Genomic DNA, 27,047 nt, shown 5'->3' on the forward strand with positions numbered 1-27,047 from the left:
GTCTCCTTATTATCGTCTCCTTCGTTTACAATCGAAAAAAATTTTCATCGATTGGATGAGATAATATTTTTTTTTATTTCGACATCTACAAATTTATCAACGTGACAAATGTATAATTAAATATTGTACCATTAAAGATTAATTTTCGTTGAGATGTGCGAAAAAAAAAATTAATTTGATCAGGAAACGTCGAGCGAGTTTTAGTTTCTATTTATGTAACAACAGCCTGTCGCGTGGGAAACGGGACAAGGATTCCATGAAAGAGAAAGAAGGCGAATTCTCCTGCGAAATTCGCTCGACGCGACAGCGATGGGGGCGAGGCCAGTGGATTTTTAAATAATTGCGTCCTAAAAATAGACGGCTCTCCTCTATCTTCGCGATATCCTTGAAGCCCCCATTCCTTGTCTCTTACCCTCGCCACTTTCTCTAATGCTTTTGGGCACGACGCACAGTCGGAAACATCGGAATTAGTGACATTTTTCTTACGATAGCAGTTCGATATTCATATCTTCCATGCATTTTAAGATACAATTAAGCGTGAATAAACAACGTTGAATAATCTTCCGAAAGTTTAAATCCTAAATTTTATTTTTTACAACAAAAGAATTGCGATAATTAACGTCCTTTTCTTGCCAAAAATTAACGCCTCCCCTTCTTAAAAATTTGCTTCAGCTATATTATTTAAAATAATTCTTAATTAGGAATTAAGGACAAGTTATAAATATGAAGAGATATATCTTTATTACCTTCATCGTTTAATTTTAAACTAAAGAGAAACAGTGTTTCGTCAGTAATTTTGAAATTATATATGGTTAATTTTTAAGCGATGATAACAAAAAAGTATCAATAAAAATATGTTGACCGATTTAAAGGGCCCGATTTTGGTTTGATCGTTCTACATTTTTCATAGTTTGAATAAAAAAATCGCGCTCTTGTTTTTGAGCCTACGCGTCCAATAATTTTATTTCTTCGATCCACCGTGGCAGGAAATGCTTCTCCCGCAGGAACGAGATTCTGGAATCCAAAAGGAATGCGACCGTCCTCCCATCCGACTTGTTCTCCTGACGTCATCCTCTCTTTTAGTGAATGGATCTGACCTTCTATAGTCTATCCCTAAAACTATTAGCCTGCTTGACGAGCTTAAAATCTTTTGTAATGTAACCGTCGCTATAGTACACAATAGTACGCGCAACTCGCTCTTAAAAAATAATATTTTAGACACCATTTGAGTCTCATGAAATCTATTTCATTAAATTAAATCAAGTAAGAAAAATACATTGATTATATACTGTATCATTATACACTGAGAAAAAAGTTTTATTTACATTTAATAAATATTTGCAAGTATTCAAACAAATGTTCATTAAAATTTAGTAATTTTTTTCTCTTAATGTGATAATTAGTATAATAATAAATAGTACAATTATATCAAGTCAAAATGGAATTTTATAAAAGTTCAAACGATTTTTTAAATAAAATAATAGATTTTGAAAGATTAACGAGTCACTAAGAGATACAAGAGAAGAGACGAATTCTAAAAGACATTAAAATCAGACGTTTGTAGACCGTTACAAGAAAGACAGAGAGAGAGAGAGAGAGAGAGAGAGAGAGAGAGAGATTAACATTGTCTCGTCGCGAATTATAGTTGGCCGTTCCGTTTGTTATACGAGACTTTTGCCACGGTGAGCGCGAATAAATTATCCGTCTCGCTCGAATAATTATTTTGGACGATTCTGTCACCTCCTTTGTGTCGCCGCGAAAGAGAAAGGGAGACGGAAAGTGAGAAAGAAAGAAAGAAAGAGACATTTCCGTGGGGACTATGAATCACGCGTCTGGCGATTACCTTGGCCGTTTCTGTCTCTTCTGGCTCGCGGAAATTGTTGCGCTTAATTGCTCTCGCTCCGCGATCGACCGACCGATCGATCGTGAATTCCTGCGAACGGTCAACGCCATCGATCGTCGATGCCCGGCTTTTTTTTTCAACGCGTAGCCACTTCAAGAATAAATCGGAGTGACAAGGTGCTGCTTATCTTTCCCCGATGATAAATAAGGAAGGATCGAGATTCATTTTGCTATCAGATTTACCTCTCGGCGCGAGAGCGCGCGCGCGCGCTTGCACGCCGCATAGGACGCGGTGACGAATCGTTTTAACCGTTTGGCACGCCGCAGCTCGGTGGCTCGAACGCATCTCCCGCGCGTGCACCTGCCTCGAGAGAGAATCGAATTTACTCCGTCCGTCCCGTCCGTCGGGAAGCGCGGAGAAATCCGAGACTAGGTATTACGTCAATTAGCCGCGCGCGGACGTATGGCCGTATGAAATTACGTGGAACCTCGCTGCCGGTGTTTATCCGACATTAAGCCTTTTACGCATATACGCGCGTTGCGAAATTCTTCCACCCGTCCCGGAAAATTCTCGTCCGATCCTCCTCTCATCCTCCCGCTGTAACGCTCGAATCGGTGAGATACGCGTCTTTTAACGTTATACCTTACTTTTCCCTTCTGCCGCTCGATGATTATGTTTCTGTCTCTCCCCTTATTCTGGATATAAAGCGAAACATGTGTGAGAATGAAAAAAAGAGTGCGTGAGGGAGGAGAGGGGGGGGGAGGGCAGAGGGGAAAGGAATTAAGAGAGGAAGAAATAGTCTCGCGTGAGGAAAGCAGCAGCTTCTCAAGGGGTTGCCCGTTTATTTTCAGATCGCGCGCCCAGCGAAGGGGATCAGCGTCGGTGCAGAAACAGCACGCCCCTGCCACTTCCCGGCTCGCTTACCACCAACGGAGAAGGTAACTATGTCTTCAAGGTTATACGTACCCCATATGTTCACCGACCCCGCGACGAGAGATATACGGGGTGTCTCGTCGAGTCATTTTAACGATAATGGATCGTTGAAGTTTCGTCCGACGTTTGATATTTCGGAAAAGTAAGACGATTCATCTCCTCCCCCCTCCCCCTCCCCCTCTCTCGTCGTGTCACGTACAACTTTTCTTTTTTATCTTTAATAATCTTGAGCCTAACGGTCGATCCTCGAGAGACCTCCGACTACGCCACTGATCGATGACTACGTCCTCGTTCACGTGGTTAACCTTGATCGGCGCCAAGATCGGTTTTCTTCCCGTGCATTTCTTCGCTTCCCTATCTGAGAAAAATAAGAGCGGGTTTAATTTTAGGCGAGCTTCTTTCCCCCTCGAATCGCGGCGAGTTGCGGGAATACAATCGCGATTCGAGTTAATTTTACACTTGAGGATGCAAGTCTCACGCATACGCGCGCCCAAAGATCCGCGCGAGTTAATAAAAAAAAAGTTTCTCGCTTTTCTTGTATTATATTTTCTAAAAAATAAAAAAAATAAATCACTCTCGTCGTATAAAAATCGCAATTCTCGCGTATTGAATTTTTACAACGCGCGAAATATGATATTCGATAAACAATAACCGGTTCCCGAGATTTTCTCGAAAGGGCAAGACGATGTTTTACAATGTCGAGCGAGCGACGGTCGACGAAGAAATTTCCTCAGCACGCACGTTCCACGGGGCTGACGCGCGCGTAGCTTTTCACGCATGACGCACCGCACGGATCGCGGACTCGTCGTTTTTCGGGCCGCTCTCGGGCCGCTCTCGCATTGCTGCTGCTTCGTGGAACGCCTGAAACGCTTTTGGCCCCGGCCAGAAGCAGGAAAGTGAGCGCGCGCTCTGCTCTCTCGCCGCTGCCACCGCCGCCCGACTCGCGCGACGATTACTCTCGTTTCTCCGCAACGTCGTTCAATAATTATCTGCCGTTGCGCCATCGGACCGAGTGTACGAATTTTTTTCTCGGGATATAGATCGAAGGTGCGAATGGTAATTAACGATAAGGAAGTAGTTTGCAGGGATAAAGGAAAAAATGCGCGCAATAAGAAAACTGGTTATAATGATCAAGTATGTGTATACGAGTATTTATTTATTTATATAGCTATTATATCTATAATATTTTAAAAGAATATTTCGATAGACAGAGAGTTGGATCGTATTACGTTCCCCACACTCGGAGAAAAAAAAGCTATATCAGCAACTAGAAATTTAAAGATAAATGGCGCCTTAACTATGTGATATAAAATTGTAATAAGAAAAATAAATAAGTTATACGAACTAAAAAACTATAATTAGATTCATTAGGTAACGTCAGAAAAATAGTTTATACAAATGTTGACAAAAAAATTGAGCCTGTTGAGAAAAAAATATATTATTGATGTATGTTGTAGTAAATGATTAATTAGTTATTATATTTTATTTAAAAAAAATAATAATGAAAATAACTAGAAAAATGTAACTGTCCTAACTTGTGTGTATAAAATCTATATAACTGTGTAATATTAGTTGAGTCGCTCTTTCATTATCAATTGATATAAATTGTAGTAACTATATTTTTTAATATTTAGTACTACTTTGGTACTTATTACTTGGTAAAACTAGTGACAGGTACTTGACTTTCTGAGTTGTCAAATTTATAGTTGCCAAAAATTATTTCGTTTTCTGTCATAGTGAACTAAAATAATATATAAAATCTATAGAAATTTATAGAATTAGTTTTTATATAAACGCGATGGTTTCGTTCATTTTTGATTGATCGCGAATTCTCATACCGGTGAAAAAATACAAATTAATTATAATATTCGCGACGACAGTGGCGTCGCAACAAATTTTTCTCTCGTGTATCGAAGCGATTTACTTTTACTATCTACCTTTGCCAATGCAAAGGCCGCTGCTCTAACGACGTCAAACATTCCCGAGTCGACAACAAATTGCGTCTGTGTCCGGCGCGTCTCGCGATTTTACAAGAGCGAGTAAGAAACGACGCGCGCGTTCACGCATTTAATCCGAGGGTAATCGCGTAGAACGCAATTTATCCTAGCAGCCCCACATTGAGAGGATGTCGTTTATAATAACGTGAATTTATGAAACAAATCTTTGGAATTCCTTTCAGATGCGTTTCAAAATTGCGCGAACTCTTAAATTACAATATCGAATTACTTTTGATCTTCTTTTACTTGGATTCTTTAATTCTTTTTATTTTTATTAATAGCATTTTAATGTTACACTGTGATGTCTCAAATACTATTCAGATTATAAATATTATTATAAGAATTATAGCTTGGACTAAAATTATTTGGCGTTTGTGTTTTTTTATCTGGAATTCTCTTTTATCTGCATTATATTATTTCACATTGGTTTTTGGCATTATATGATCATTGACACATAAGATAATTCACATTTTAATTTCTGTTTAAATCCTTCCAATTAAAATTAAAAAAATATATATATATAAAGTGCCCAATATTTTTAGCTGAAATTGTTTTGTGACAAAGAAATATGCGTGCGTTTCTCGCGGATGGGTTCTGGGATTTCACAGTGGCGTTAAAAAGACACGTCGTGCGTTCGACCTGTCGCCACGGCAGATCCATTTACCGGAAACGAGACCGTCGTCCTGACGCGATTGCACTTTCGTCGGCTTAGCGAGTGTCACGTATATTCCGCGCGATGCGCGTTTAGCGCGGCAATATAATACGCGGACACGTGAAGCTCCGGAGCACCAAAGTGGATGACACGGAATCATAAACGCGCGCGGTTCTCTTTTTATTTGAGCCGGTTATAGATAGAACACGTTGCTTCCGGGAGAGAACAGAAATATCAGGATTCGATCGGGCGTATTCCAAGTATGACGTCGCGCGGCCATCGAATTCTCTTCCAAGGCTTTCCGTCACCTCGGAAGATGCGCTTCATTTATTTCTTTTCGCGTAAATTTAGCTACGAGAGAAGGCATCACTCGTAATTGAGAAGTTGTAAAGAGAAAGGAGGAGATTTTTCATCGTTACGACGCAATTCGACAGTTTCAATAACTTGTTTATCGAACAGTCATCCCGTCGGGTCTGAAATTTTTACTTCGTGGAATACGGGCGGCGTACCCGTCGTCGATCCATCAAACGGTGCCGTGAGTCGCAGGCTGCTGCTGCCGCTGCTGCTGCTGCTGCCGCTGCTGCTGCTGCTGCTGCTGCTGCTGCTGCTGCTGCATCTGCCGCAGGACGAGGGGAAGAAGAAGGCCGCGCAGGAACGCGGGTACGGAGGATGGAGGAGGGGCAGAGAGGGGCTGGGGAGGGGACAGGGGGAAAGCCGGCTCCCGGGATGCAGGCAGGTTTGAGAATGGCACGATAGGTCGGTCGGCTAAGGTGGGTGGCATTCGGCGCGACTGTTTGAGGGAACAGGGGGACCCCTGGCGCCAGACAGCTGCCGCGTGTCTCGACCTCGCTCGCGCTAGCTCGTTCGCCCGCTTCGGCCTCTCTCCTCGCCCGTCCCGTGGCGTCGCTCCGCTCCGCGCCACCTCGCCGCGCCGCGCCGCGCCTCGCTTCGCCTCGCCTCGCCTCGCCTCGCCTCGCCCCGCCTCGCCTCGCCACACTCTTCTCGTATCCACGTACGTGTACGGTCTATACGTCGTGTGTATGCACGTGTATGCGCCTACGTGCCCGACTTGGTTCGCTATTTTATTGATTTATTTTGGCGCTAGGTATCTCGCGCTCGCTCACTCGCTCGCTCTCGCTCCTTCTCGCTCCTTCTCTCCGTGCTGCTCGCTTTGGACGTCCGTCGTCATGCCGCCTTCGGCCGACGATCGATCGAAATGCGTCGTCGGTCTCGCCTCTCGAGAATCTCGAACGCAGTTCTCGAGCCGAACGAGACGCTTGTTGTCGAGCCTCATTTCCGAGATTCTCATAATTGATTCTGGAGATGCTTCAACTCCGCATGGTAGTTTTTGAGAATGGAGCATTTACATAGAAAAATTTATAGCGCAACAAGTATTTCTAGTTTATGAATACGATTTAATATTTTTATATTAAATAATAATGCTTCCTTTGAGTGATGCCGCATTGAGTCGTGTTTTGGATATTCTAAATCAGTCATTATTTAGTTGACGAATTTTATGATTCATCACCGTTAATGTACATGTCACGTGATATTAATATAATCGAATGAGATTTATTTATGTCTCTTTCTCTCTTTATAAATTATCTTTTATTATTATATTGTATCACTGTCATATTTTCATCGCGCTATTCGATCATTCCATTGTCTCGCGTGAAAAATTGTCAACGTCGAGCTAAAACGCGGGCTACCGCGTGGTCGATTATCCTCTCTCGCCTGACCGATTCGCGCAAGCACGAAGCTCTCGGTTTCCGCGCTTACACGACGATAAATTGTCCACCTACGTGCGCGACGCTGCCCGGCTGCTCTCTCGTGCCTGTGTAGCTCGATAATCCGTCGCGCGCGAATATTTTACGGTCGTAGGTTCGGGGATTGCTGCAACATGTTGCGTGTGGGTGCTGTGTCCCGCGCCCGCGGAGGAGAGGAGGCACGTGGATATATCCCGGTATGTACGTATATATATATGTATACGGTGAAAGCAACAGGTTGCTCGTGTCCGTCCGTTCCTCTCCGCCGCTGCGACGTCGCCGAGCGACGGTCCGGAACACCCTTCTCCGCATCCCTTGTGAATGGGGCGAGGATCGGCTGGCGCCATCCCTTGGGTGCGATAACCGAGGTAAACAGACCAGCTCGGGCTGCTCCATTCATCGGATCCCGGAACGACTTTTCTCAATTGGGGATTCCGTCGAGGTCGTCGGTCCTTGCTCTCGGGAACAAAAGCGTCAATACGCATCGCAGCTTTCCGCTCAGTCGGACCGACGTTTTTTCTCAGCAAATCTCTCCAACAGCTAAATTGCCTTTTAAAGTTAAATGTCACTTTTGGCAGTCGAGACTTAAATTATCATGTCAAAGTAACATTTAAATGCTCTTCGGATTATTGTTTTTTAACCGTACGAGTCACTTAATATGGAACACTTTCGTTACATTTGCATCAAATATATGCCGAAACCTTGTAACTTTTTTTAGACGTAATAATTTAGAGTGTTCTTTTAAATATCTTTCTCGGCACAAGTCGACGTTGCATCAGATCACAACAAACCATAGACTTGCGAAAAAATGACTTCATCTACTCGCCTCTTTTTATTTTTAGTTTCGAACAGTTCGAACTCGTACATCACGGGGTAACCCGTGCGCGAGACTCAAGGTCGCTTCAAGTCTGGCGGAGAAGCCGGATCGAAGTTTTTAAAGGGGACAGATTGTCCGGACCATCGGGTAGGGAAACGCGGATGCGGGCGATCTTCCGCCGTCGGAATGCAACTCGCGCCAAGTTAACCAAGTTGCGCGGAGGGGAGGGTCGTTTTCCAACTTCTAAACACGTTGAAGAAGTTAATCACGGATAACGACGCGAGCGGCAAACGTTGCGCGGTGCTAATGATACGCTTTTCAGAAGGTGGTCGTGACGAACGAGGAAAGAATTTTTACGCAGCCGTTAGCTTTAAGAGTTAACGGTTCGTTAAGCGGGAAAACAAGTAGACGAGTTAAAGCGCTTCAATTAGCGGCCTCGGTGCGTTCGGTCGCGAGGTCTATCATCATTTCTTAGGCTTTGCTGCTGCCGTGACTCATCCGACTTACCGTTTCCTCGCTCGTTAATAATCGTGGCTCTCCTGAAAATTTGCCTGCTCTCGCAAAACCACCGTCTATCCTTTTTTTTTCCATCTTTTCTATTATTCCCTCGCGAAAATGCGATTAAACGAAAAAAAAAGTATTGTCGAACCGTTTTCGGGGACTACTGTTTACGTTCGAGACGACAAATCTGCGCGGCGGATCTGTCGCAATGCGCACAGATTCTCCCTGGCTCATTCGTCGGCAATTGCGTTCGCGCGTGCCGCAGTTGCAGGGTTAAAGGATGATTTCGTTCGCCGCGTCGCGTACAAAGAGATGTCGTCGCACACGAGCCGGCCGTCAATGGAAAAGAGCTAAGTGACGACGCATGCATGCGCGCGCGCGCAGCCGCGCGGCGGAGAACGCCATGAAATCGAATTGGATCAGGCCACTTGAGAGGGAATGAAATCGCGGCGCGAAATAAGCCTCTTAATAAAATGACGGATTGATTGCGCCTCGTTGTCGTCATCGTCCTCATCGTCGTAGTCAAGTGCGGAGCAAGAGAGAGAGAGAGAGCAAATATCGCGACTCGCGAAGCGGTTCGGTGTCCCTCTCGCTATCTCTTCCTTTTTTCTCCTTCTCTTTCTCTCGGCTCTCGTGAGATCCGTTTGGGTCGACGGCCTCGATCTTTCGATCGAGCGAAAATAGATCCAGAAGTGCGCTTCGTTAACTGTATATCCGAGCCGCGCCATTCCCGTTCGCGTAAACGCGGGCTCCAAATCGCGTTTCTCAGCGATATATATCGCTACTTGGTCAAAATTTAACCGCGCCGCTCAGATTTCGACGATTCAATCGAATAGTTAACCAAGTATATCGCGTACGAAGAGTCTCTTTTTTTTTTTATCGTCGCGTATCGAAAGGAAACGTCAAGGCGATCGAGGGAGATCCAAGGGAATCGCTTTTTTCGCGTTTTTCGCTATGCGACCTTGATTCGGGGACCAACGCTGTAACTTGGCGCCGCGTCGCGTACGTGATCGCGATGCTTATCGATAACATTATTGACCTATATATAATTACGTCGAGTATCTCGGAGGAATAATTTGCATGCCGTGCCTGCGCCCGCACATTTTCCAAGGGAAAAAGACGGGAGAGACGTTCGTTCGTTCGTTCGTTCGTTCGTTCTCTTCACGAGGGGCTTAACTCCCGGTAACGAGGAGACTCGCCGCTACACATACTACGCGAGTATATCGAGCGCATATTCCGCGTGCGTACGGGCACGGCATGCGCGAGTGCATAAATACCGTGCGTAAATTATAATCCTACTCTCGTGGTAGACCCGGTTTATGGGGCCACTACCACTACTATCTTACGTCGCGTTGAGATAATCGGCACGCTCATTGTCCGCGCGATCGTTACTTTGTCGTCGTTAAATTAATAATTAAATTATACCGCGCGGCGACGGCGGCGGCGGCGCTACGAGGCGAAATAAATGTTCCCTGGAGCCTTCGAGGAAGAAAGAGAGGGACGTGTACGAGGCCATCTGTCAAAGTTCGCATGCTCTTCCGAGAAGCCCGCTCTCACGTCTCCTCCTCTATCGAGCCGCGGCCGAGTGTTTCAATCAGCAGCCTCTGATATATCGAGGCGAAATCGCGTCGGTGAGCGCGCGCGAGCGTGCTTGCGTCACCGACGAAAACGTCTGGAAAAACTAAGCTAATTTTGCATCGCCGGCGCAACGATATTTTCCAGGAAAGCTCGCGCCGATATCGGCGACGAGAAATATTTTGGAGTCGGCTCGCGTACGACGCGAGCGAAATTATTTTATCCGTTCCCTCACGTCGCCAAGGAATTTTGGACGATTTGCGCACTTCCAAATCACTCCAAAAGAGTGAAAATTACATTTGCGCAATTTTTCGAGCGATTTTTCACTCTACGAGATTTCGAAAGTGCGAAGAGCGTGAACGGACGGCCGAGGAGTTTGCAGGGAACATTTCTGATGTTCTCTCGCGAGCTAGCGCGTGTTATGCGTGCGGGAAGACAACGTCCGTCGCGTATTTAGGCGCGGACGAGGCGGGCAGGCATTTGCGTATCGCGTTTGCGCTCCGCTGGTGCGTGTTTGTGGGCAAGCAACGCCGAGAGATATAGAGAACAAGTAGGAGCGTTTGAGAGCGATCGAGGCGCGACGGGGGAGGGAAAATAGAGAGCAGCGCTCGCGAGAGAGCGAGAGAGAGAGAGAGAGAGAGTGATCGTGAGAGGGAAGCGCGGGAACGGGGAAACAGACTCGGAATTAAGTCTCGCGTAACGGCGAGCACGTACGCTCTTACGCTCGTTAATGATTGTCAAGCAATTTTGCTATACGTGCCCCAGATTTTTTGCCATCGTAATTTCAGACGCGCATCAATTGCCGTTCGAGCGAGACTCGGCGACGCGGATCGGACGAGTCGAATCCGTCCGATAGTGTTTCTAATTCTTGCGCCTTGCGACTGAAACAACTAGTTTTTGCGCAACTTGAACCTTGATACGTCTTTTTTTTTTACATGAGACAGGAAAAATTTTTTCTCGTCTTTCCGTTGATTTTATCAAGTGCGTTTCTTGGTAAACGGCACAGTTGATTATACGGATGAATGTCAAACGGCTGAGAAAATCAAACGCTCCGAGTGATCTTGAAATATCTGAATACACTCGTCACTAACGATTTCTAAAATCCGATCCGGTTATCTATCTTGATTACGATGAGCAGACATTGTCGTCCATTTTGATGAATGAATAACATGCAAACAAGGTTTTAAAGTTGTTCGGAATACGCTTAATAGATACGTTCTGAGTCACGATTAAGTCATTTAGCACTATCTGTCATTTTTTGAGCGAAATGATAAATCGTGAGGAGATAAGTCGTGACATCTCGCATCATTCTCTAACGCTGGTTCTTCTCATTTCTTATTTATCTCCGATGTTATTTATATACGAATGCATTTGCGCGAAATGCGATATCCGAGCGTCGCCGAACGAAGAGAGAAAAAAAACTGCTGCTCGTTGAAAAAATAGACGAGAAACGAGATACCAGTCCTGATTAAGTTCAGTGTGATTAACGTTTTTTCAAAGATTTCCAAAAGTTGCACGTTGAAATATTAATGGTTTATCGCGTTTATCGTCACGTTACACGTGTTACGCGATTATCAATATCAAACCTGTCGATCGATAGAAAGGCGTTCGCTCACGCAAGAGAAGCACGCGCTGCTACTGTTGCCATAAGTTACGCCTCGTCGGGCCGTTCAGCGCCGAAAGGATTAAAGGATCGTGGCAACGCGCGCACGCGCGTACGACTCGTTTTGTAATTATTAATAGAAGATAAAAGTTTCGAGAGACGAACGACGCGCGCGCGTAGAAATTTATTGCGCGTTTGCGCCCACCGCGTCTCACGACGATTTAGCAGACGCTGCCGATTTAACGGACCGTGCGATTTTATTATTTTATTATGCAGGACTCCCCTCTCCACGCACACACGTACGCACGTTAGATCGCTATCGCGGCATTATAATTCGCGATCCTCCGTGATTCCTGCCGTTTGACGATGTCGAACGATCGTTACACGATGATGACGCTGTCCGTGTCTATGGAACGGCTTTCGACGTTCCGCATGGCGGATTTATCGGAATCGTATCAACGGCAATAACAACGGGCTGCACGTTTCCACATGCACGCACGCATGCACGCACGCACGCACGCAAGGGCATCGCGAAGCGTCCGTGAAAATTGAAACATCATGAGAAGAACAATCGGATCTCAAGTGAATTATGAGCTACTATTCGGAGGATAATATACGAGCATTAGTGATGTAATTTATAACGAGCAAAATTATAGCATAAATGCATCATTAATAGCGAATGCGTATTGCCTGGAATTGCAATTATCTAGAATTTTTTCTCAGAAGCCTTTTTATCAAGGAAAAGAATTACAAGTTGCTCTCTAAATCCGAATCAGTAAAATCTTACTGATTTGCAGTGCTATACTTTATAACAGTGATTATCGGTGACTGTTTTTCAGTGATTTCGATTGAGAAAGAGGGGTACTTTCACTGACCGGAATCAGTGTATTGTCACTGAAAAACAGTGCATGTATCACTGACTGATGTAGTTGGAAGTTTATCACCGAAATGAGACTATTCATTATCTTTCAGTGAATAATACACTGATTCCAATTTAGAGGGTATGTTTTAAATGGAGTCTTCATAAAAAAAAAGCGGTATTCCATGGGAGCTGTATAAATTCGAGGGAGTTAATAGAATCGAAAATTGGTCGTGCAAATTAAATTGTTCCTTCGATAGTTTCACGACGATTCGTAAATAAACTCAATAGCGGGATTTTGGCAGTTCGAAATCCCTATACAGTGCCGAGATTGTGGGCGCGCCGCGGGGCTCAGCTCCGCGTAATGGAAAGTCCGCTTCTGAACAAACCCCTTTTGTCGTCGATCGGAGCGCGATACGACGCGCGATTACGACGCGCATGCCGTGCATCACGCGATACGCGTGTCGCACGCGAATACGCGTGGAATGAAAAAAATATGAAGGTCGTTCGCAGGAATTCCGTCGGTGCAACGACACTCCACTTATACAGATGTCCGCTCGGACGCGGGATCGATAGTTTTCCTTTGCGAGTGTGTGCGTGTGTGCGCGCGCGTTTGTCGCGAATCGCGAGAATTCCACGGTGCGCCGCGCGCGGCTATTGTCAACGGCGCGGAATCTCAACGCGATAGCCGAAGCCATGTCACAAGTGAGAGTCCCTCGCAATGAGAAAGATGCTTTCGTTAGAACCGAAAAGGATATGGCAGAATGTAATTTATGGCGAGACCAAACAGAATTTCTGGTTTGAACGCGATATTTTATAGCTAAAACATTTGATGGACTTGACTGTAAACGGGGTAGTAACCGGTTGAAAAGTTAAAAGTTGAGTAATAAAGTTAACAAGTTAATAACTTTTAACTTTAACTATAGTTATTTGTGAAACACAAACTTTATTAACTTTTTTTTGGTTAAAAATTTGCTTGTGTAAAAGAAGAAAAAGGAATACATTTCTAATAATAAACTTAATTTACAATATCAAAATATTAAAAATTTGTTTCGTGATCCGTATTATAACTGTTTTGAGTAATCTATAAATTACGAAATTCCAATTTGATATGAATAACGCTCTTTAAAATTAACTTTAACTTGAGAAAAGTTAGTATCGACATCGAGAATTCCGATGCAATTCCGATACAGAAAGAAATTAATCATACTCGCGGATTTCTTGACAAATTTTATAATTAATTAGCACGGGAGTGTTAATCGTCGTCGAGCGTGTAGAAAACGGTAGGTTGTCGCGGTCGTTGCCAGAGCTCTATGCGGAAAACGGATTTCGCGACGAGAGAACTCGCCTGCGCGCCGAATCAATCGCGCGATGCTAAATCACTCGCGTCAGAAAGCCGCGGGACCCGAGACGCGCTTCTTCCGGCGCGCGTGCGTTGTCTAGCGCATACTTTCGCCGTCTCGAAAGTCGTTACGAGTTGGCATTCCTTTTCCGCCGAAGGGGCGCGCCGACGCAGTGATTTATCTGCGATACTACGACACACATTTCCCCTTTTTTTTTTCCTAGAATAGAAAATCATTGATAATCGAAATCTCTGATATACATACAAACCGAGAGAAAAGTTCTATTTGAGTCAAAAAGTATTTGTGTGTTGCTATACGGTTAGAGAAACGTTTCTTTGATCCGAAGCAATTTTTTGGCTGTCCTTTTTATTAGAATTGAAAACATAGCTTGATTGTGCAACGCAATCTTTAAAAGTCAAGTCATTTAGAGTTAACTAAGTCAAGTTGAAAATTATTAACTTTTTAACTAACCCAACTCTGCTTATAGTTAAGTCCGTCGAATGTTATCTAGCTATGAAATATCAAGTCCAGTCAGAAATTCTATTCGGTCTTTCCCCAAAATACATTTTATACCAAATCCTCTTTGATATATGATGAAAGCATTTTTTTCAATTTGAGGATCTCTCGCTTTGATACAGCTTCGGCTATCAAAGAGTTGAGAGTTCGGTACATTTGAGAATTGATACATTTCGAATCTCGATGACCGTCTCGCCCTCGAATCCCGCGAGCAATTCTTCGACTTCCTCGTGCTGCCGACGCCACTGTACGCCGGAGCGCTCTTGCAAAATTATCGAACGCAGTTTCGATGTGCGTATCTCGGACGAGCGTGCAAGAGAGCGAGAGATAAGGAAGAGGGGAGGGTGAAGGGGTGAGAAGAAATCGGCGGCCCTCCGCGGGTGTGACGTTCGGTGAACCGGCGAAAAAAAAAAGGATGCACCACATCGTCGTTACGCGTGTACGTACACGCGTGTAAAATATGCGCGCGCGTCTCGAGCCCGCACACATTCCGCCACGCATACACGCGGCCCTGTTTGTATAGGGTCAAAGAATTGGTCAAAGAAAGAGAGGAAGACGGAGAGAGGAATGGATGGACGCGGGGTCGCGGAACATGGCGCGGCGCGAGAGGAGGATAAGGTAACGCGAGAGAGACGGAAAAGTGTGCCTTGAGGGGAAGAGCGGGGAATAAGAGAGAGAGAGAGAGGGGGAGGGTGCGTGTTTGCCGATGAGGAGAGCGAGCGAGTGAACGGTCGGACTGTCGCGGGGCGAATCGAGGAGACGAAGAGAGAGAGACGAAATGCGGAGGGAGATGAAGATAGAGGGAGAGGGAGAGACAGCTGTCGTGGGGGAGGGACGCGCATTGGCGGAAGAGAGAGACAGAGAGACGGGCCGCGGCGTGCGCCAGAGTAGGATGGAGGAAAAGAGTGGTTAGGCGGCGCCTGGTATGTGGCGCCTTCACTGGCGTCGGGCCATCTTTTATTCTGCCATTACAAAGCGTCAACACGTATCTCCTCGTGCGCGCGCGCGCGCTCCCTCGTGTACGTTACGCACGCACACATGTACCGTCCATGCGTAACGCATATGTTATGTACATCTCGTCGTTCTACGCGTATCTCCTTACGGGCGCATTGTTTGCGGACAATGACAATGAGGAAGCCCGCGATGACGATCCCGAGGTTCCCTCCATCGGTCTTTTTTTTTTTACAGTCGTCTAGGAAGCTCTCTCTCTCTCTCTCTCTCTCTCTCTTTCTTTCTCCTCTCTATCTTGGGATTCAAACACGTGTCCTGCGTTATGGACGCCCTCTCTTAAGAGAGAGTGAGCTTTGGTTGAGGGTCGTGACTATGATCTTGGAGCCGAGTCTTTTTACGAGCGTCGACGCTGCCGAGTTCTGCGCTAGTTCGCGCACAACTTTTTCCTGCCTTCCCACGTCCCGATTCTTTTACGATCGGGCTTTTCTTTTTTTCTCGTTTTTTTATGCGCCTCGCGTACGTGCCGCGGTCTTGTATCTGTATACACATGTTCAACAGGACCACCGTTGGCTCCTTTTCTTTTTTCACAAGCTGCTCGTGTCGACTAGAATTTCATTCCTTTTATTTTATCTCTAATGATTTTTAATCGTTGAATTTTTTTATTTTTTTCGAGATTTACGCTCCAATAATGTTCGTATTGTGGATATTTACATATTCCGTTCGGGACGAACAAACAAACAACCCCTCAGTACGTCGTCGCGACGAATGAGTGAAACGTCGGTTATTAATACCAATCCCTGCGAAAACGTCTATTAAAGTCTAACGGCGGTGCATCGTAGGTGCAGTGGCGCGATGTCGATAAGGGCCAACGAAAATATAAGTGCTGCCAAGTGTCCTTTTGATCGAGAGGCATTGCCGCCGCCGCCGTCCGTGCGCTCGCGCGTAATAGAGGCGAGGAATCTTTTTTTAGACCCTCGTGCCGCGGCCGACACTCTCCGCTTGCAGGAGAACCGAAATAAATTGAACGATTTTATTGCGATACTATTCGCGGCGCGCCCGCCTACTTGTTTCACAATGCCCGATGTCCCGAGATATACGCGTGCGAATCTATGTGCATACAGATATAATATCGGGATGTGTCGTATACGTATACACTCTCCCCCTCGCATTTTATTCAGATTCCGTACGTAACATGCGTCGCATTCCCCGCAATGCTGCCAGACAGGCGCCAATAATATTCCGTACCGTTCTTTAATATGACACGCACTTAAGCAAACACCCGATGACTTTATGTCTTCGCTTACTATGCGTATGCACACGTATACGCTTACTACGCGCGCACTCGCGCATTTCGCGGAGTGCTCTCACGTCTCACGCACACTCACGTACCGGCGTGTGTGACGTCCGGCTCGGACGGTGTGCGTTAAATTTTGACAATAAATTCTTCTTGGAGTCGAGATCGACTTTTTCCAAGCGGAATGTTGGAAAGAAGTCAGCGATCCACTTAACTTGAAACTTGACTTGGAATTCGCCAGTGATCGACATTGGCTCATTGATATTTAGGAGGTATTCGAGTTTGAAAAGTCAAAGAGATCAATTTTGTTAACATATATTCTCGATATTTACCTTTAAAATTATCCAACCATTTTGTCGATATATTTGATAATTTAACGAAATTTGTTGCTCTTTTCGTGCATATCCACACTTCTCTTGAATAAGAAGAGTTTTTTTTTATTTTACATGTCAAGAGCTATTGTTTATCCCACCGCTTCTACGCGTCTTTTTTAAATATTTTTTACATAAAAAAAATATTAAAATATTACAATAAAAAACATCGAAGCGTAGAAGTACTCTCAAATTGTCAAGTAATCAATTATTAGTGGACTAATAAGAATAATCGCGGTTGTTGGTGCGTAGAATTGACGATTTTATTAATTTCAAAAACGGACGTTTCTACGCATCGACAACAACGGCGGTTACTCTTATTAGCCCACTAATAGTTGATTATTTGATATCAAAATATTGTTAAATTAATAGTAAAAGAACGTGCAAAGTTTGATATTAATTGGTTTTTAGGTCTTCCCAAAGAAATTGCTGAAAAACATCTTTTTTCAGCCTTCGGAATCTCTGAATATTCCGACGTGACGAATGTGAAGCCTCTGTACGGCGCCTATATACGCCACATGCGCGCGGCAATTTTGCAAGCCCGCGTGGGCGTTACACGGAGAAGATGCAATTCTTAAACGCGAGCTTTATCCGTCTCCGATCTATCTTGCCTATTCAGTGACGCGTGGCGCGGCGACACTCTGACGCGATTCACGCGATCAAAGTCTTAATAAACGCATCGCGTCGCTTCGATAATCTATTTTTACCCACGCCGTTCTCACTATTAAATAATTTACAACGATACATCTATTTAATCGCGCTCGTAACACTCGCATTCATTATTATATCACTACGTTACTCGCGCATAGATAATGAGCACAACTATTTTCTTTTTATATGTACGCATACTCTGACGAGACCGCGATGAGATGCTCGTTTTCTCAGAACGTGCACGCGGCGATATTATTCCACCGATATTTATGTCACGCGTGTTAGGTTTGCGTGCGCAACATGGAAGTCGCCGACGAGGACAACGACGACGACGACGACAACGACGACAACGACGGTGGTGGCGACGGCGGCGACGGCGACGTAATGCATTCAGAGCCGGACGGGCGGCGCGACGCAGGAAGCGAGCGGTTTATGGCTTTGTTGTTGTCGTCGTCGTCGTCGTCGTCTCGTAGCACGCGAGCGCGTGCGATTTTTTTCGGACGCTCGTTCGCGGGGACCGACCGAACGACCCGACCCATCATCTCGTCGTGGATAGAATCCCACGTGAAAGTCAAGCCGTCGCTGCGCCTCGCCGGCGCGACGCGGACGATCCTTTCCCGCTAGTCTCGTTTAAAAGGCGTCTGTCCTCGACTTGGCGACTCGCTGACGCGGTCATCCGTCGCCTCTCTGACGCGCGTACGACTGCCGCCGATACCGTCGCGTCGTTTCGATTGACAAGGGAGAACTTTCCATCCGCGACCGAGCTGTTCCACCTGTGTCCTCACGTGAGTCTTTTTTCTTTTTTTTCTCTCTCTTTTTTTTTTTTTCGATTCCGTCTGAGCGCTCGACTACGAGCATCCGTTTGGTTGTCCTGTGCGCCGTCGCTAGAGATCCAGAAATAGCGTCGAAAAAAGCGCATTTGTCGAAAAACTAAAATATTTCATTGGCCTCCAATTAGCACTACGTTCAACTAAATATTGAGTTGGTCCAGTGAATTTTTGATTTAAAAATGTTTATTGTCGACACGAATGAATTATGTGTACCTTTTTTTGTGTAACTAAATAATTGTCGAATTGACTGTTGTTAATACAGTTAATTCAACAATTACATAACAGACATTATCTTTTAGTGAGTCTGCTGTAAGAAGAGGATACTTTCACCGATGGGAATGAGTGTGTTATCGTTGATAGACAGTGCGTATCACTGATTGATGTAATCATAAATATAGTACACTAAAATCAGACTGTTCACTGCCTCAATAATATACTAATTCCGATTTAGAGAGTAATTAAGATATCTTCACTTTCTCAGAAAATTAATATCGTTGATAATGACGATCGCCTGCGAAAGAGCGCTTGTGTGCGTGAGGAAAATGATTTTGATCGGTATTTACATCTACGAAGCGATAACAAAACGCACGTACCTTCTTCACGTTGCCTTCTCTAGAGTTTCGCTAATCGACAAGAACGTACGTACGCGCTAATCGACAAGAACGTTCGTACGCGCTTCGCGGAATTTCGGGGATAGATCTGCGGCCGATCGCAATCGCGATCGCCCGCCGCGAGGCCGCACGATAAATTCGACGAAACGGCACATCCGCCCATTCCTCTCGCACATTCGGCGCGTATTACGCGATTTACGCAATTTGACGCTTCGCGAGTTCAACGCGTACGCGCCGTAACGTTCGCGCGGACTCGACAAAATCGCACGTCAGTTTCTCGATCCCCCTCCCCGCGGGGAAAGTAAAATTGATGAACGGGTCGCCACGTGCGGTATATCTTCATTGATCCTTCGTGGAATATTGCGCGTCCCTCGACCTCAAGGTAAGCCGGTAGCGGTGCTTCCCGCACGACACTCGCGTCGTTTAGCTTCTCTCCTTCCGTTTCCAATTACACGTGCGAGGTTGAAAAAGGATTCTCCCGTGCCCGACGCACCTGCCTCGCGTGGTTTAACGTCCTTCGATCCCTCGGCCGTCTCGATCGATCCCGTCGAGTTCGAAGCGCGACGGCGACGACGCGACGGACGCCGCCGCGGTTCGCGATAGGCCGTGTTTATCATTTTTAATCGCGTACATTTAAAGTGTATTTATTAACTCATATAACCAGGTTTCTGTCGCAACGCGAATAAGATGGACGGCCTGCGCGCGATAATTCGTACATATCTCGACGTATTTATCTAAGCATACTTAACTTAGCGCCACTGGTTATGTAAATATTTGCGAATTGCGATATTTAGATGATAGAACATTTATCGCGTTTCCAATTAGTGACAGCTTATAATCCTTTACACGCAACGTTTTTTTTCAGAGAGAACTCGCGCGACGTGCCAGATTTAATATTCAGTCTCGAGGAGAGCAAAAGAAACGCGCTCCAGCGAGAGCTAAGAGCTTACGCGAGGCCATGCTCTTTCTCAAACTGGACGAGGACGGGAGGGAGACTTTATTTTTAAAGAGTAAAAAGCTATAAAGAGAATTTTTGATGGGATTCTATTTGTGGAGAGATAAAGTTTATAAATAAATGATAACCTGAAAAACACAGAGATAAAGATATTTCTCTCGGATATATCGAGCGATCATCCCCCTCCCACGCGGGACTTCTTCCCCGTGTAATAATCTGGCGTCGTCGTCTGCAGGACCGGGCGTCTGGGAGTCGTCCTGGCGGCCTTTACTGAAAATACTGAAATTCCCTGTCTCGGTACACAAGCACAGGCGCCACTGGCGCGCTACGCGCGCATCTTATCGCGGGCAAACACCGCTCGGCTAAACTCGTCGTAGTTCCTATCGCGCTCGCTCTCGTCTATCAAACTAGATGTATGTACGCGCGTACGTGTGTACGCGCGAGGGTGTACGCGCGTGCGTGTCGGCGTGCGTGGTACATGCGTATATAATACACGGTGGCGGCGGTGTCGCGCGCGTACGGGATGATGTCCCTCGGAGTCGTTTCATCCCGCGTTATGGTATATCTGATACGGAAGCGGATACGGCCAACTATTTTTAGCGAAGCCAACATTCCCGCGGGAGCAAAAATAGACGAGTGCGTCTCGTTCGCGTTGCGCCGCGGCGCGCGGAGAGGTGGAGTAAAAAGCGCGTCTTCGCGCCTCCTCCTTCGACGGGGATTGATTCGCCGGGGTCAAATCGGTTCTCGGCTCTTTAATGAGCATGCTGCCAGCCACACGCGCTTGCATATGCAATGGGATAATAAATAATGCGGACTGTCGTTGGGAGATTAAAGACGCGCGTAAAAACGTATTTGCTCTAGTCTGCTGAATTGAATTAGAATATTCATAAACGGTACATTGTGTTACCTCTCCTTTCTCAACCGCCATTATCTCCGCGCGGAAAAAAGAAGAGTGAATTTTTGCGGATGAATATAAACTTGATAAAAACGTAACTAGCGTGCGCTACAATATTATTAACTTGTGTATTTTTTTTCTCTCTTTTTTTAAGATACATATAATTTTCAGTGAGCTATCGTTCGCTGTACAGCGACCTTACAGGGACCTTACGCGATCAGTAATACCGATCAATAATACTGACAGTATGCGTCAATACTTTTACAACCTGAGGTTATTTCTGCGATCACGTCATCCGTGATTGTTGAAGTATACTGACGGAAGCACTGACGCGTTCTCTTCGCACGATCACTTGTATTACTATCAACATCCCCATCGTGCAGCGATACTTATGCTCGAGGATAAAAAAAATTTGAATCACCGTCAATATCCTACATCGATCCGTCAGCGATATTCACACGTGATCAATAATGCTGTCGGTGTTCGTTGATACTGCGTAAGGTCCTATTAGACAATCAATAATATACTGATTAGTAACGTCGAGTCAGCGATAGCGCGACAGTATGCATCAATATTTCTGCAACTGAGATTATTTTCACGATTATGTCATTCGTGATTGTGCAATCGCGCGCTAACGCGTCCTCTTCAATCAATGTTACTGCCAATAGCCCCGTACATACACGGCGACACTGATGCTCGGGAAAATCGAAAAATCTGGATCAACATTCTGTACATCAATGCGTGTTAACCAGAAAAAAAAAGTAATAATTTGTAATGTAAACTAGTCTTTAAGTTTGCATCAATCAATATGTATGTGTTAAAGAATGTCATCTCTTTCCATTACCATTAGGCTTATGTTGCCAATTTACTCATCATTGATTTATACTTGGAGCCATTCTCAATTAATTTTTTTTTTTATTATTAATTACACTTAATTAAATCACATTTGGTATCCCGAAGAGCTTCTAAAGTGATATTTATCTGATGAAATAAAAAGGATAAAACGAGCCACGAATCGAGTCGGATGAACCCGCGCGCACGGTCGGCCGCGTTCCTCTCGGCGCAGTGGGACTTTCCGCGACGTGAGGTGAGGAATTTGGCAAGCACGTCCCTGGTAGCGGAGAATTGTGGGTTACATGGCTGCTGGAGCGCTCGTTGCGCTCTCGGCGTACATACGCGCACACGCGTGGCCGGCTTTCCTGCGAGCTTAGCGCGAGAGCGCGTGTCGTTAGGTATGCAACGCGCACCTATACGCGCCGCTACTCGCGCGCGCGCGCGCGCGGTCGTAGAAAGGCCGTTTGAAGGACAAGGGTCACGCGTCTTTCCGAGCGCCGATATATGTGTGTATACGCGACACGGCACGGCCGCGGCGCTGCCTTTACTACCTTTACCGTATAGCCGTCGACCCCGATATATACGCATACGTACGCGCTGCGATCGCGCGTGCACGTGCGCGCGCGTGCCCTCGCGGACGAACGGGCCGCGAAATTCTTTCCTTCCTTTTTGGAATAGATGCTCGTAGGATGGAAATCAGGGTCAAGACTAAAGCCCAAATCACACCTAGCGATTGACGATTGACGATTGACGATTGGCGATTACTTTTCAACCAATTGGAGCAAAGCAGCCACCGACTGTTTTGCTCTGATTGGTTTAAAAAGTAATCGCCAATCGTCAATCGCAATTGTCAATCGCTAGTGTGATTTGGGCTTAAGGGGATCCACGAGCAAGACGGATCTAGCTAGCTCCGAGAGGGAAGACGCGAAAAATAAAAAATGCATAGAAAGGCGTTTCGATTGCACGAATGTGATTATTATGAAATTCAATTGCGGAGATGATGTGAGATTAATGAAAGAAAATATGAAAGGCGAAGAAGATAATAATGTTTTGCGACACCCATTATTCTTCTTTACTTTCTGCGGAGGAGATCTCGAGAGGTCGCGTGATTTATTTTTGATAAACGCACCGCGTGATAAAAAGTAATCAAATTGCGACGCTTCGTGTTTTTAATACATTCCAAGCTGCTTAATTCGCATATGTTTACGTGAGATTTTGAATCGTACATCACGTGATCCGCACTTTTTCATCCGCGATGAATGAAAGATTGAAATCTTACAGCTTAAATTATTTTTCTTACGTACTTTACTTTGTACCGATGCACGCGGCTTATCTTTTTACGTGCATGATTTTCAACGCGCGGAACAACAGTGTCGTCATCGTCGTCGTCGTCGTCGTATGTGCACCTACGTTACGCAGTTACTTGGCTCGGCCATGCCAAGGTTGGGAACCTTATCTAAGCCTCAGGGTGTTTGACCCAACCGGGAAAACACATTGGCACTCCGATGGCTTTGCATCGGTCGCTCGCGATCCGCTTAAAGCGCCGTTCACAATTGGCTTTCCTTATCGATCTGGGGGAGAGGGGGGGGAGCGACGCGAAACGCGGACACGACGTCGCGGTGATATAGAATTATAGAACATCGATATCAACTCTTTTCAAACAAACGCAAGAATTGTAAAATTACGATCTTCCTTGACACTGTAAATTTCTCGAAAAGTATTTTTATTTCCGAGAAAAATTACGATTCTTATCTCTATGAAAGTCTGCCGTTTTCTTAGATATCAAGAACTAGAAAATAAGATATTTTATTAATTTTTGGAATGAGATAAGTTTTTTTTTAACGAAAAAAAAACGTTTTCTTAAAACCATATATTTTGATGCATTTATTTTTTCTGTTCAAGTAAAAATATTCAATAAATAATTATATTAATTTGGATGGACATTCGTGATTTAGATACGGTTCCTCGCATTAACGTATTGTCGCGAAAATTTCGGAGCACGCCCCTTGGTATGCCGATAAACACGCACATGACATTCGATCGTCGCGCTTCCTTCGGGTGACGTGTCGCTTCCGATTGGATCCTCGCGGTCTCGCGATCGGCCCCACCGCTCCGATTTCCGCGACAATCCTGCCTGATCGAAATTCCTTTGCAGGCACTGGCCGAATAAACAGTCACGGAGTGAGTATCACGGCATATTTCGCCGTTCTGCATTCTGCTTTACGTGATTTTTGTCAAGTGATTTTTGTCAAGTGAAATTTGTTACGTGATTACGGAGGGATCAGTGTTTTGTTGCCGGGATCCCAGTCACTGTCCGGTTATCAATTTTGACAGTGTTCTGCGCGAAAAAAGACCGGAGGCGTGCACAGCTTAAGTATGTAATTTTGTATTTTTACATTTTTTTACATTTTTTTACATTTAAAATAACGATTTTACAAATGAAATAATATTATTAAACTTAATTAAATTGTTTTGCCAGATTTAAAAAATCCGACTTTGAATATAAAAATATTGTAATAGTAAATATTTTTTAGAGCTGTAAAAATTACTTGGTTAAAAATTATTTCCTTATTTTATCGTACTTGAATATTTCAATTAGGAAATTTTTAACTTGACTGCAATATAAAGCTATGGAGTAAATACTTCTTTTAGTTTTAAAGTATTTTTTTTTTCAGTACATTAATAATAATGGAAAAAAATGCTTTACCTTAGAACGGTAGATTTTTATAAATATTAAGAACTAAAAAGATTCTTTGTTTCCATAGAAATACTTATCTTTATTCCGTTAATTGAATATTTCTTTGTTCTGGAAACGAATGCACAATTCTCTCGGAATCTTTTTTAATGTAAATATGTTAATCTGCCGTTTCGCTGCTATTAAAATTCAACGACGATTCTGATGGAGGAAACGGTCCCTCTATCATTCTCCTCTCTCTTTCTCCGCACTTCTTCTCCATCGGAACTCGATTCGAATTCGCGTGTGCGTCGTACGAAACGCGGCCGGATATAAATCTCGCCGGATTAATTTACGAACGTAAAATATCAGGTCGATCAAAACAACACCCCTCTTCTGGCCGCGCCGGTCGGCCTCTCCGCGAGCGTATGTACACAAGTCACGTCGGGGGCGAAGTCGGAAGGCCGCCGGGCATTATTCTTGCAGATCGCGACGCGGTGGCTCAACGGCGGCGCGTCGATAAGTAATTGCATCCAATCTCCCTGGAATTCGCTTTCGGGCCGAGTGCCGCGACGACGGCGACGGGCATCGGCCGCGTTTCGCTTCTTCCGCGTCTCTCCGTCTCTCGCCCGCCGAAATTTATTATCGGAGAGAGGCGGCTCGCGCGCCCCCGATGATTTACGAATATTGGCCCCCGTGTGCTCTCTGCGAGCGTTTCTTTTTCTAGCGTCTGAATTTATTACCACGCGTCGCGACGCCAGGAAAAACGTGAGCCATTATCTCGCGGAACGATACATTGTTTTCCCTTTTTTTCTTTTTTTTCTTTTTTTTTTTAGAATTAACGAGCTACAAATGGAAATTGCGCGGCCTTGTCCGGTAAATAATAATTGGCCGATTTTACAGCGGACGATTCAGTCGACGTCTTTCCCAAGTGATCTCAATCACGTTCTTTGATACGCGTAAACCTCTTCTTCCTTCTCGTGCACTCGATCATTTTTATACTCGCGGATTATGATTTTAATCCGCGTGCCTTATCTGTCGCGGGAATGTACATGTACGCGTTCTGTCGCGAAGCGACGACGGGGCGGTAGCAGCAGCAGCAGCTAGCACCAACGGCAGCGATGGGTATCGCATTCCAAACGAGACTCCAGACACTTTAGCCGACGCTGTCGCGTGTCTCGGGACGGCGCGCGTTATTTTTCTCCCATCCGTGTTTACACACGCTCCCGTGCAAACACCTTGCCCGTATCGCTTCGCGCGGCGATTGGTATGCGGCTGGGAAGGTCGACACTCGAGATCTGCGTACGCTGCAAACGATAAATATCCGACCGACCGACTCCGCGCCAGCTATTAGACGGATCCTTTCCGATCGCGCGCGCGCGGCCCGAGAGTTTACATTTTATTATTTTATCGCGTGCAGGAGATGGACGAAATAATCTTACTATACTATATTCGCCAAGACGGTACCTGAACCGAATAGGGCCCACCTAACTTACTTTATTTTTTATAAACTCTATTTTTGAAGATATTGAAGTGAACCAAGCGAGAATGAAATGCTTATTTCAAAATCACTCGTAAAAATAAAATTCTCCTTTATACAGAACAAAATGAGATTTTTTTCAAACACGACATTGGGCCCTATTAAATGCTTGTGTTTCTTTTATAAATAAATGAAGTTGAATGGAAAATAATAAAGAAAAATTATTTTCCAAGTCACTTTTAAAACGATTATTAATCGCAAAAACGAAATCCCTTAGAGTTTACCCTACTGTTAAACAATTATCTTTAATTTTATTTCAATTAATTTTTTAACTTTTAGAAATTCTTCTAGCTTCTCAAAGGTTAGTATCATTGGCGCGTATGTGCGTCACTAGGATTGCACTTTACAAAAAAAAAGGGGGGGAGGAACGTACGAAATGATACGTCTCTTTAATCACGTCGGAATTTATATTCGCTTGTACGCGAGACGGGGACTCGTATTTTCTTATTAGGGACGTATTAGGAACGTCAAACGTTAAAGCACTCTATAAAAGTCTGCGTTCTCGCGTAGAATCGTCGGTATCACGCGGTTGGAAGAATTTAGCGAATTGGAGTTATTCGGACGGCGAGCGTATAATTCTCGCGGCGCGGTCACCGATTCATTGAGTGGCTTTTCTTAACCACTGACTGGAGATCCTTGGAAACGAGAGCGATTACGAAAATGAAAGACTCGCGGACGTACGCGTCGCCGAGAGATCCAGACGTGAAATAATAACTCCGTTTCTCTCTCTCTTTATCTCTTTCCACCTTCCTCCCTCCCCTATCTCGGCGTAGAGAAATGAGGACACTTAAGAGCCGCGGCAAGCTGCAGTCAATTCCGTAATTGCTTCTTTATCGTGATCTTCAGAGAACCGACAGAATTGCTTTATTACAGGGCTTTCGGTCTGCTTCCAATTTTCCGAGCCACACATGTTGCGCCGCCCGCCGCGTCGGTTGCGCCGCCCGCCGCGTCGGTCCTCTTCTCGTATCGCTGCGTGTGATGCGTGGCCCACATTTAGTGACTGCGTTTATTGTATCGCGCGAGCCGCGGGGGGAGG

The 27,047-nt window shown here is 45.1% G+C and overlaps 1 protein-coding gene across 1 annotated transcript in view; it reads left to right on the top strand.

Moving 5' to 3' along the window:
• Nucleotides 1-27,047, top strand: part of LOC105194590 (mothers against decapentaplegic homolog 6) — a 59,366-nt gene that overhangs the window by 19,529 nt on the left and 12,790 nt on the right. Inside the window, 1 exon segment of the mRNA XM_011159573.3 lies at nt 2,695-2,781. Within this exon segment, the coding sequence (XP_011157875.2) occupies nt 2,695-2,781 (87 nt within the window).

This window comes from Solenopsis invicta, chromosome 12, assembly GCF_016802725.1.
Source record: "Solenopsis invicta isolate M01_SB chromosome 12, UNIL_Sinv_3.0, whole genome shotgun sequence".
NCBI classification, from domain to species: domain Eukaryota; kingdom Metazoa; phylum Arthropoda; class Insecta; order Hymenoptera; family Formicidae; genus Solenopsis; species Solenopsis invicta.